The sequence below is a fragment of the Callionymus lyra genome, chromosome 18 (genome assembly GCF_982586985.1).
Source record: "Callionymus lyra chromosome 18, fCalLyr1.hap1.1, whole genome shotgun sequence".
In the NCBI taxonomy this organism is placed as follows: domain Eukaryota; kingdom Metazoa; phylum Chordata; class Actinopteri; order Syngnathiformes; family Callionymidae; genus Callionymus; species Callionymus lyra.
In genome coordinates this window covers 1625822-1638137 of record NC_141835.1, presented here as the reverse complement: position 1 = coordinate 1638137, position 12316 = coordinate 1625822, and the positions used below count along the sequence as shown (strand labels likewise).

Sequence of the window (12316 nt, the reverse complement as noted above, 5' to 3'; positions counted from 1 at the left end):
GAACAAAAAACGTTGAGGCTCAAAATTAAACAAACACAGAAATATCGAAACACAAAACTGTCGCCTGTAGATGAAGATGAAGATGAAGACAAATCCACTGACGACCTGAGACACACTTTCAATTTTTAATCTGCCAGCAGGGGGCAGTAGCGCTGGAGGACGCGCTTGATCAACACTCAGAGCGAGAACAAGTTAAAAACATTAAACAGTATTTTAAAAACAAACTAAATCTTTTAAACTAGTCCTCGTCCGATCGTTGACATTCTTCTTTGTACTTGTTGTCGTTCTGTTAAAATAAACTCAAGAAGGTATGCTAACATGCTAACACAGCTAGCATCCTGTGAAATACTTGAAATAAATGATTAAAACTTTATTTCTACAAACATTTGAATAACAAAATGACAGAAATGTTTGGACTGAAAGTTATAAAAACACATTTCACAATAAATTAACTTGTGTTTCCAGTTTCTTTGACGACAAAAACATTTGTAAACCATGGCTTCAATGTTTATTACACGTTCAAACAGTTCACACAATATTGCTAAATATTAAGTGCTGCATTTTGTACAAAAATGTAAATTCACTTTAACAAACCAGCAAAAAAAAGGTATAAATACAAAACCATTTATGTACAAATACCAGAAAACAATTGTCAAACTACAAATTCTGAAATTTCAAACTTCTATTGTATAAGCTCACACACACACACACGTACACACACACACACACACACACACACTATTCCCACCAAATCGTCGCACACTTACACACATTTTCAAGTTTCAATAGGACAGGACACGTAGCTTATCTCAGCAACTAAACAAAAACCCAAACAAACACCAAATATTGCCTTAAAAACAAACGACTTGACGTCGGAACTATTTTGAATTTCTCAGAGAACAACGTTAGCGAACGTTCGTATCGACGTTAGCGAACGTTCGTATCGACGTTAGCGAACGTTCGTATCGACGTTAGCGAACGTTCGTATCGACGTTAGCGAACGTTCGTATCGACGTTAGCGAACGTTCGTATCGACGTTAGCGAACGTTCGTATCGACGTTAGCGAACGTTCGTATCGACGTTAGCGAACGTTCGGATCGACGTTAGCGAACGTTCGTATCGACGTTAGCGAACGTAGGATCAACGTTAGCAAACGTTCGTATCGACGTTAGCAAACGTTCGTATCGACGTTAGCAAACGTAGGATCGACGTTAGCAAACGTTCGTATCGACGTTAGCAAACGTTCGTATCGACGTTAGCAAACGTAGGATCGACGTTAGCAAACGTTCGTATCGACGTTAGCGAACGTTCGTATCGACGTTAGCGAACGTTCGTATCGACGTTAGCGAACGTTCGTATCGACGTTAGCGAACGTAGGATCGACGTTAGCGAACGTAGGATCGACGTTAGCAAACGTTCGTATCGACGTTAGCAAACGTAGGATCGACGTTAGCAAACATACGTATCGACGTTAGCAAACGTTCGTATCGACGTTAGCAAACGTAGGATCGACGTTAGCAAACGTTCGTATCGACGTTAGCGAACGTTCGTATCGACGTTAGCGAACGTAGGATCGACGTTAGCAAACGTTCGTATCGACGTTAGCAAACGTAGGATCGACGTTAGCAAACGTAGGACTGACGTTAGCAAACGTTCGTATCGACGTTAGCAAACGTAGGATCGACGTTAGCAAACGTCGGAAACGTACGATCAAAAGTTAGCAAACATTGGATTATTGATCATATTTCCACAGAAATAAACCTCATTAGGATGTTTGGACACATTTCACAGTTTCAAGTGTTGAAGATCCAGACTCTGGGATCGACTCGTCACCCTGTAACGACGCTGCCCTCTACAGGACAAAACTGGCACAAAACTTTGGAAACGACGCGAACAATTCCTGAGTTAATAACAAGCACCTGAACGCATCGCGATGATCATCATAATAAGTCTTGAACCCAGAACAACGATAATCTCACACTAACGTCACAACAACAATAAAATAGTGATGGCTTCATGGTGCGACAGTCGCTGACCTTTGACCTCTACAACAGGTCTCCCAGGTCGTAGGAGTCGAAGAAGTCGGACACGCCCTCGCCGTCCTCCAGACTCCACAGGTAGTCGCTGTGGTCCAGGTTGGGTGAGAAGCTGACGAAGGGGGCGTTGGGGTCGGGGGTGAAGGAGGCGCCGGGGAGCTGGTCGTCCGTGAGCTGGAGGAGGCTCGGGGTCAGACCCAGGAGACGCTCCACGTCCAGCAGCGTCGACGTGGAGGAGGAGGAGGAGGAGGAGGAGGAGGAGGAGGCAGGAGCTGCCGTGGACAAGTCTGCTGGAGGGAGAAGAAGAAGTGATGAAGACGAGGAGTAGAAGTAAGAGTAAAAGAAGAAGTTGTAGTAGAAGACGAAGTAGTAGAAGATGAAGTACTAGTAGTAGTAGTAGACAAAGTATATAATTAATAATATAAACATGTATATAAAGTAATATAAATATAAATAAACTTCTTACTCTCCACAGAAACATTTATATAAAGTAATATAAATATAAATTAACTTCTTACTCTCCACAGAAACATTTATATAAAGTAATATAAACATAAATAAACTTCTTACTCTCCACAGAAACATGTATATAAAGTAATATAAACATAAATAAACTTCTTACTCTCCACAGGCTCTTCTTTGACGCAGTAGTTGGTCTCACTCTCACTCTGAGGCCCCAGAGCTTCAGGAAACTCCTTCTTAGGCGTGAAGTTCTTCACTGGACTCGCATCTTCAAGACCCTCCTCTGGACACAAGTAGACCTCGATGGGCCCGTTCTTGCTCTTCAGGTAGATCTGGAGCGACCCCTGCTGGGGAGGAGGAGAAATGTTTGCTCTCAGCTGTGAGGTTGATGATGATGATAATAATAATAATAATAATAATAATAATAGAGATTCATTCAATATAATACATTGAAAATATAGAGACATTAATGGAATACATACATATATTATTAATTAATCATTTATTTCAGTGTAATCTTATCGAAATGTCTGTTATTTAACGTTAATGTATCTTTTTCGTATTAGTTCATATTTATATTCTGTAACGACAACAAATTTCTAAGTGTCTTTTAGTTTTAATATATAATATTTCATAATCATATATGATATAATAATTCTTTAATATATAATCATTTTATAACTTTTATTTCAGATTCTTTGATGACAATAAAACAGACTTTATTTGCATCAACTTGTTGAAATTCTATTAAAACTAAAGAAAATGACTAAATAGACAAAGATAGAAAATACAAAAACACAAAGCAAAAGAGAAAATAAACTATTTTTGGACAATATTTATAATTTGACATGTGTTTGTACATTTTTATTTGGAATATTTTGACCAACTTCTGTCGAACACTTTAATTTCAGTCTTTTCCTAATTAAATAATTCAATAATTATTACAACAATCAACTCAATTATTTTAACTTTATTACTTTTTTTCCTTAAATCTTTCAAAAAACACCTTTTTTAATGACAATAATAAAAATAATTGAATTATCAAAGTCATATTTTTCTTCATCTGTTCACGAAACATTTAAAAATAAATATTCCTGAATTATTCTCTACATCATCAAAGCAACAGAACAAAATAAAGAAGTTCTGTCGACGAGCGACTCTGAGAAGAAACCAGTTGTAAAAGTAAAAGTCATTCTCACCCCTGCAGTCTCAGGAACCTCCAGCTTGGTCTCGGCCGGAGCCTTGACCGCGATGACCGTCTGGTCGCGGAGGCTCGCGATGGAGCGGATGTCCTGGTACGTCACGTAGCCCAGCGTGGGGTCGGGGGTCAAGGTCAACAGAGGTCACAGAGGTCACAGAGACGAGTCAGAAGGCGTGAAAGGATATCTTTGACTGTCCTTGAACTCCGTCAGCTGCTTGAGTTGTTTGGTGCTGGACTGGATCAGCTGGTCCAGCGATCGCTCGGCTCGCTCCAGATCGACCAGTTCCTTCCTCAGAGCGCTCGCCTGCTCGCCGCCGCCGCTGCCGCCCTCGTACACGTTTCCTACGCTGCTCACAAAACATCATTTTTAACGACAACTTTCATGATCGGATGATAATGTCGCGCGACGACGCTTCGGTTGATTGACAGTTGAATCTAAGATGGAGGCGATCGGTGCTCGACTGGTCGAGTCTGGTTCGATGACGCAACGTTTCTACACTCAAGTAAAGAAATGATTGAATTAATTAAAAAGTGTTTTAATAAATACAACAATTCAATAAAAAGACTTTCATGGACCTGTAAAAACACATTTAATTGACTTTTTAATTTTGCTCACTTAAAGTCTAAATTAAAGTTATTTGTTAATTTATTAATGCAGTTGTTTTTATAATTATGACCAGTTGTTGTAGTTTTTAATAACTTTAAAACGTATGAAGAGATTTGAAGGCAGATCATGACGTCACAAAGTTACATTTAAAAAAAAAAAACAACGTTTCTTTGAGTAGATTTATGAAGTGACTCTAGCGCCGCCTGCTGCCCAGAGGACGTCATTGTTATCAGAGATTCTAAAGGAAAAAACTAACTGTTGCTGAATTGTGTTTAAAATAACAGAATATAATGTTTGGTGAAATGATTTAGCATCTGAACTTATCTTAAGTTCTGTTTTCTCTGCATTTCTTAAAACATTGAATCATTTTAAGTTGTTAAATAGATATCCATATATATATATATATAGATATATATATATATCTATACATATATAAACTTTGAGATTCAATCAGAAGCAAAAGTTTGAGATAAGAAAACTAAGTCTATTGTGTCGCGTGAGCTTCATGCTAGTTAGCAACACAGCTAACGCTAGTTAGCAACACAGCTAACGCTAGTTAGCAACACAGCTAACGCTAACAGTCACGTGACGCGCGGTAACCATGACGACTCACAGCCACTGGATGTTGTTCTTGGATTTCTTCCTGATGAGCTGAACTCCCTCCAGCACGTTAGTGATGTCATAGATGCGCCTCTTCTGGACCTCCAGGACCTCGGTGGCCCAGTTCAGGTCCAGGACTCCGTCGGGAGACTCGGAGATGAGACCCACGAACTTCTTGGTCAGCAGACCCAGGGAGGTGTCGTACCTGGTGCGCTCACCTGGAGACTTGGGAGCTGGAACCAGGAAGTGAATCAGTGACTCTGAAGGTTTTTAACTTTTAAATGTTGAAGCTTTTATTATACATGGAATTAAATAAATAACTGATATTCAAAGGTTGATGTTTTTATTGAATCATTATATTCAATCAATTTTACTGTATATATAAAAAAGGAATCATTTTTATATTTTATATTTTTCATATTTTTAATTCAATATTAAAATGTTTGCATCAGAAAATACTAAGAAGCAAACCTTCAGCCAATCACGCGACAGGCAGACGATCATGTGACGAGCCGACGCTCCAGCAGCTTCTTATTTTGAATTTAAACATTAATATTGAAAATTTAAATGTTGGAATTAAAAAAATCATTTAAAAAAGATTTTGTAATAAATAATGGGAGAAAAATGTAATCATTTAATATAAAATTATTGATTTAAAATAAAACAAAATGTTAATTTAAATGTTAAATTAAGTTTCAAAATATTGAATTTAAATGCTAGGAATTAAAAATTAAATTTGAAAAGTTTGATATTCAAAGTAAAAATTCTGATTTTAAAATGATTAAATTAAAGAAATAAAAATTGATTGAACATTTAAACCATTAAAATATCAACTAACTTTTCTAGTTTTAACTTTAATGACATCAATGATGAAGTGCTGTACGTTAAAGGTCAAAGGTCGACTCACTTCGTGGACTCGGGGCTCGGGCGACGAAGCTGCTCTTGCCTTTAGGGGTCCTGAACTCTGGCAGGTAGAGCGGGTCCTCCAGGTCCAGCTTCCTCTTCGCCTGAAGGAGACACACAGTGAGTGATGTGCACACGAGCCACGCCCACAAACAAGTCATGTGACCTCCAGTCATGTGACCTCCAGTCATGTGACCTCCAGTCATGTGACCTCCAGTCAGGTGACCTCCAGTCAGGTGACCTCCAGTCAGGTGACCTCCAGTCATGTGACCTCCAGTCAGGTGACCTCCAGTCATGTGACCTCCAGTCAGGTGACCTCCAGTCAGGTGACCTCCAGTCATGTGACCTCCAGTCATGTGACCTCGAGGCAGGTGACCTCCAGTCATGTGACCTCCAGTCATGTGACCTCGAGGCAGGTGACCTCCAGTCATGTGACCTCCAGTCATGTGACCTCGAGGCAGGTGACCTCCAGTCATGTGACCTCGAGAGCGTCGGTCAAGTTTGATCGACACGTTTGTTAGTCGAGATTTGAGTTAATAGTTTCTTCATGAAAAGGAACTTCAAGACAAAACCAACAGATCACAGAGTCACTGGATCATGTGACTCCTTTAAACCAACATTTAATATAATAAGTGTTTAAATTATTTAAACTTCAATTTATTTTTGAAATTAGATTTTTTTTATTGAACATCTTCATTTGTAAATCTTAATTAATTTATTCAAAAACATAATTTAATGCATAAACAACATTTGAAACATTGAATAAAACCAAACATTCTGACGACATTTATTTATAGTTTAATGAAAGTATTTAACGAACCGTCGTCAGTTAAACTGGATAAAACTTTATCGATCGTCATCTGGACGACGCCAGAGCAAAGAAGCAATGCATTCTGGGTCAGAGTCTGGATTTGACTGTTGAGCCACGTGTTGTGTCTGCACTACACCAGGCGGCCTCAGGGGGCAGCAGCGCTGCAGCAGCTCATGAAGGCGACCATTGTTGACGTCCACCTGTCGCTCGACATCTGCAGTCAAACACGTGTAACTCCAGTCGTCGACTCACACGTTCAACGAGTCAAGAGCGAAGGAAGAACATATTGATCCGCTGGAATATTGATACCATATCAATTATTGATTGATCAACTTAATTACAGCGTTTGTTCACGTTTGTGTTGCGATTACACTCCCGGCCTCTAGATGGCAGCAGTGATTTCATACGTTCATCTACAAGAACAATTTAAATCCTACGAGATCCCAGTTATGACTGAGGACAAGAGGATACAATGGACTCGAGCAGCTTAACATAGTATTTAGACTGTGCTTTGACAGTTTTTCCTACAGTATCACTACATTATATTGTTGACACACACTCTTAACACACACACACACACACTCTTAACACACACACACACACTCTTAACTTGGCCAGGATTCTACTTAAAACTGTCATTTGGACTCTCCACTCACTTTAGACCCGGTGCTGGGTTTAGCTACAGATAATAAAACCTTCATGAGTTCTTGCTTCGAGGATCTTGTTGTTCGACGACAAAAGACTTTTTACTGCTTTAGCTTCAAGCTCGAGATGTTTTGACGACAAAGAAGTTTGAGGATCTTTTTAGAAACAGTTTCCCCTGAAGGTGTGTGTGTGTGTGTGCGTATGTGTGCATGTGCGTGTGTTTAAAAGTTCAAAGACGATCAAACAGTTTCTATTCAAACTCCTGTGAAGTCGTACGAGTGTCGAGCAGATGCTTCTCATGGATCCACATTATTCTTCTTCTTCTTCTGTTCGTTCATCACGTCGCTCACTGTGGTGAAACCTCTGCTCCGCCGTCCTTCTCACGGTCACGTGAGTCGCTCCAGCAACAAACCCTCGTCTGGGCCTCAGAGTTTACAGTGTCGCCAGTTTACAGTGTGTCCACACACACACACACACACACACACACACACACAACCTCAGACACACACACACACACCCGGTCCCAGCACAACAATGGCTGTGTTTCAAGGTCAAAGGTCAGATGCTGGATCCACGGGCGTCGTTACGACTGTGAAATTACAAAAGACGAGGCTCGTCCTCAGGCCCTGGAGCGACCCCCGGGGGGTCCACCGACCACACATTTGAATGCGTGTCGAGCGACAGTTGAGATCAAACCTGTGAAGATGTTAAGATCAGACACGACGGAGCTGAAGAGGCTTTTAGGTCCAGAGGATCCACGGACGGGATCCTCGAGGATCCACGGACGGGATCCTCGAGGATCCACGGACGGGATCCTCGAGGATCCACGGACGGGATCCTCGAGGATCCACGGACGGGATCCTCGAGGATCCACGGACGGGATCCTCGAGGATCCACGGACGGGATCCTCGAGGATCCACCGACGGGATCCACGAGGATCCACCGACGGGATCCTCGAGGATCCACTGATAGGATCTCTAGACACACTGACGAGTACAACGCTGCTTGTGTAGTTCTTGACACCAGGACACACTCATACTGCGCACACACACACACTGGCGGGAGTAGGCTGCGACGCAGCTGGTCAGCAGTGATCAGGGTCAAGTGTCTCCAGAGCTGCGATCGAACATCAAGTCACGGGAGTCGAACCGACAACCTCAGATCTCACTCGTATTTAAAAATACTATTGATGTGATGATGTTCCTCGACTACAAGTACACACTTTTAAAATGTACTCTAGTAAACTCAAAGTACTGATGATTAAACTAACTAACTAGTGATGCAGATTTAACTAAAAATCTCTGGTCCGGGGACTGGTTTCTGTATCGACACGTTCATCTCTGGGTCCGAAAGAAAATCATAGAATCTATTGATTATTTGTGTTTTGAAAAAACATTATTTTTCTGACATTAGTTTCTTGTTTCAGTCGAGTTTCTTGGTGAATAAATAAATAAATAAATAAATGATCTTCTTCATTCATTAACCAGCGGAGCTGCTTCACCAGGTTAGTTAGTTAGTTGTTCAAAGGAAGTGATGCGCGACTGTTTCCTGTCATCGAAACACAAACTTTTAAACTTGATCAAGAAACGTCGACATATTTAACATCGAAACAAAAACACAAGTTAAGTTTAAAAAGAACATTTTGATTCAAGCTAAGAGTCGTTTATTTTATCACGGATTCATTTCTAAAGTTTCTATGAAGTGAAATAATTGAATTATGTTTGATTATTTCGACTCATGACGATAATAATAGTTCATTATATTCGATATTAAAGTTTTCTTCACATCAAGTTCTTTCTTTCGTTGATTCACGGAACGAAAACCTTCTAAAATACGACCAGAACACGACGAGAAACTTCTTATCAAACTGAACACATGCTTCGAGGGCGGAGACCAGACCATAATTCAACGATAAGCGTCGCTCGCTTCACCTGTTAATCCTCCTGCTGACCCCGGGGTCGGAGGTCACAGGTTAATATAGATCTGCTGCACGTCGACGACCTTTCTAGCCTGAGATTTGTTGACGTTAAATACACTTGAAGTCGGTTTGAACAGACGCTCGACAACAAATGTTCATTTAAAGATAAATATATGAAAATGTTTTTCACAAAATCAACTTTTGTTGAAGAAAACTTTCCTGAACATCGTGTTGATATTGAAATATTTCCTGTTTAATTTATTAAAACTATAAATGTTGGATATTTAGATCAACAACATTATAATGACATTTTAATTCAAATTAAGGACTTTTTAAATATATATATATTTAAACAGGAAAAGTATTAGTTAATAATTAAGTATTAGTTAATTATGAGGAAGTTTCGAAAAAAAAAAATCAAACTTTAAACTACATTTACTTAAGTCTCACTTCCTCACGTCAACTGGTTCCGCGGGTCCAGTAATGGAGTTCCAGCTGTCACGTGATCACACACACACACACACACACACACACACACACACACACACTCTTACACACACACACAATGACATTGTCAAAGATGGTTCATAACACACACTTTGTGCAGCAACAGAAGATCCACTGTGGATTTACCACGTCATCAAAATGACCCACGCTCTCTCACTCACACACACACACGCGCACGCGCACACACACACACACACACACACACAAGTGTGTTCGGTTATTTACCGGGAGTCTCCCGGACGATGATCTGACGGGTTTATCTTGGGGTCCATGGGGGGTCGAGTACAGGCTGTTGCTTCTTTGTTCGCCGGCGCCGCAGATGTAATAACCCGCCGGTACCGAGTGCACGGGCGGACTGGACCGACCCGGACTGAACAGGTCCGTCTTCATGCTGAAGTTCTTCATCTTCTGAGAGCAATGAAGTCCTAGGGCGGGTCGTCCCGGGCCCGGAGAGACTCCTCTGGGTACTCGCATCATCTTCCTGAGGTTCGGGAGGTTCGAGAGCCCAACAGAACTCTGGGTAATCAGAACAAAGATCTTCTCAGACTCTCGGAAATAACATCAAAGTCTTCGTTGTGCGTCCAGAACCTCGACCCGTCAATCAAATGTGACTCGAGCCGAAGTTCGATCCAAAAGTCCAGGAGGTTCCGAGGTTCCGATGAGTCCGTGAGTCGAGACTCGCTCCGTGGATCCGGTTCGGCTCCGAGCAGCAGAAACAACAGAAGAAGAAGATTGTTTTAGCGCCAAACGGGCTCCCGCGAAATTCACATCTCCCGCGGTTGGAGGTGGACGCTGATTGGCCGCCGGCACGTTCGGCGAGTCTTGGATTTGCATAAAGTCGCTGACCCGCGACTCTTAAAGGGACAGAAGACCCTTTTATTGTCGGCCGAACAATGACAGATGCTGGACGATCACGAGCCTTAAAGTCTTTTCTTCTGCGACACAGTCTGGACATGTTTTAGAAAACTTTACAAACGAATAACTTTTGATATTAAAACACATAAAATATAATGTAAATAGTAACTTGATTGACGTAAACATTAAACATAGAATCTACTAAACCCCCTGTTTGTGGCCCTTGAGAACCTTCAAGTAATTATATATCACTATTAAATATATGTTACTAAATACAGGATCGAATACATTGATTTTAATCAGGATTTTTTTTCATCCATTTTAATTGAACTGACCTCCTGAAGCTACAAAGTCACAAATTGAGTGATTTTATTTCATTTTGCACGAGAATATTTTTACCTTTGTTGTGAAAATACGAGTCGAATGAAAGTTTCTCAAGCAAACGTCAGTCAGAAGTTATTCTTATTGATTTGTGATCATTTATTTGAGGTCATTATTGATCATTTATTTGAGGTTATTATTCATGTGTGATCCATGAATGCAGCAGAACTTGAGTACAGATCAACACAAACGTGTAGTAAGACACAGTTTGTGTGATAATTGGATTCATTGTCGAGAGAAAACCCACCCATCCCCCACCTCCAGACACCCCGGTGACCCCCGTGACCCCGGGGCCCAGAAACACATCTATTGTCAACTTTAAACTACTTTGTTTCACCAACAACACCTTAAATCCTGCGTTAAACACACAACTCTCGAACATCCAAAGCAACTCAAGTTGTTTTAATGTCAAACTTCTGCAGAAATAAATGTCATTTAAATACTCGATACACGAACATGTCACGTGTCCAACTTTCCCGCGCAAACCGCTGATTAATATAAAACCAAAAAACAATTCATTTAAAAATGTGTCAAACATTTGAATTTTTAAACGTTGATTCACAGGATTCGTGACAAAAGACGCTCAGACGTCATTAGATGCTCTTTAGAAAGACAACAGCGCCATCTGGTGGTGAGTTTTATATTGTAGACAGTTGGCGCTGGTTTACTGTTCAATAAATTCATGTAGACCAGGGGCTCCAGGACGTTTTTAATTTGAGGGCCACTTCTGTGATGAGGGGTGAACATTTACGTGTGCGGATGCACTGTAGCGCCCCCTGGCGCTGGAACACGTTTTTGTCAATGTAATGAGAAAATAATTCTCATTACATTCTTTTGACTCTCAGAGACACATTTTCATTGAAATGTTGTTATAATTTACTTTGTTTGCTCTCGAAGAAGGTCTGAAGGTTTGAAAGATAAACATTTGTAGAAATAGTACTTAGAAAAAATACATTTAGTTTATGTAAAGATGTATTGAAAGCCACAAATAACAGTCTCTGGATTCTTTACAGAAACAAGTCCACAAATTAAACACATATTTACATGAACTTTCTTTAATGTTGAAATGTGTCAAACAGGACCTTCTTAGAGAGCAACACAAATGATAGGAAGGTGTCAAAGATAACAACACTAATGTCTCTGGTTCTGTTTAAATGTGAAGGTATTGTAGAACCACTGGAGTAGACTTGAATAGAGTAAACTTGTGTAAGTTTAACTCGTTTAGGGTAAACGTGAAAAAACCACAAATGTTAAAAAATACACATTCATTGAAATGTCACACTTTCCACAGTAACTCGTGTGCAGATCAGACTCGTGCTTCTTAGGAAACACATTAATAAACACAAGTTTCACTCTTGAATCGAACACATGTGGCAGTTTTTCTTCACGT

At 40.4% G+C, this 12316-nt stretch overlaps 1 protein-coding gene across 3 annotated transcripts; it reads right to left on the bottom strand.

Annotated features, from left to right (window-relative positions):
- Positions 1-1760: 1760 nt before the first annotated feature.
- On the bottom strand, positions 1761-10723 carry e2f2 (E2F transcription factor 2). 3 transcript variants are annotated; one of them, XM_087780605.1, is made up of 7 exons: positions 9916-10723; positions 5814-5913; positions 4920-5139; positions 3885-4046; positions 3698-3812; positions 2659-2845; positions 1761-2326 (listed from the first exon to the last, which is right to left on the bottom strand). In XM_087780605.1, the coding sequence occupies exons 1-7, from the start codon at positions 10165-10167 to the stop codon at positions 2046-2048; spliced, it is 1317 nt and encodes a 438-aa protein (XP_087636731.1). In that variant the 5' UTR covers positions 10168-10723; the 3' UTR covers positions 1761-2045. The 3 variants fall into 3 exon arrangements, with proteins under 3 accessions (XP_087636731.1, XP_087636733.1, XP_087636732.1); XM_087780607.1 differs by having other exon boundaries at positions 1761-2323; XM_087780606.1 differs by having other exon boundaries at positions 2659-2842.
- Positions 10724-12316: the final 1593 nt, after the last annotated feature.

Excerpts from the sequence above, each read along its gene's own strand:
- e2f2 (XM_087780605.1), bottom strand. The coding sequence starts at position 10,167 with ATGATGCGAGTACCCAGAGGAGTCTCTCCGGGCCCGGGACGACCCGCC. Across the intron at positions 5,140-5,813 it reads CCGAGCCCCGAGTCCACGAA|CTCCCAAGTCTCCAGGTGAG; the intron begins GTGAGTCGACCT and ends TCCTGGTTCCAG. Across the intron at positions 2,846-3,697 it reads AGGTTCCTGAGACTGCAGGG|CAGGGGTCGCTCCAGATCTA; the intron begins GTGAGAATGACT and ends CCTCCTCCCCAG.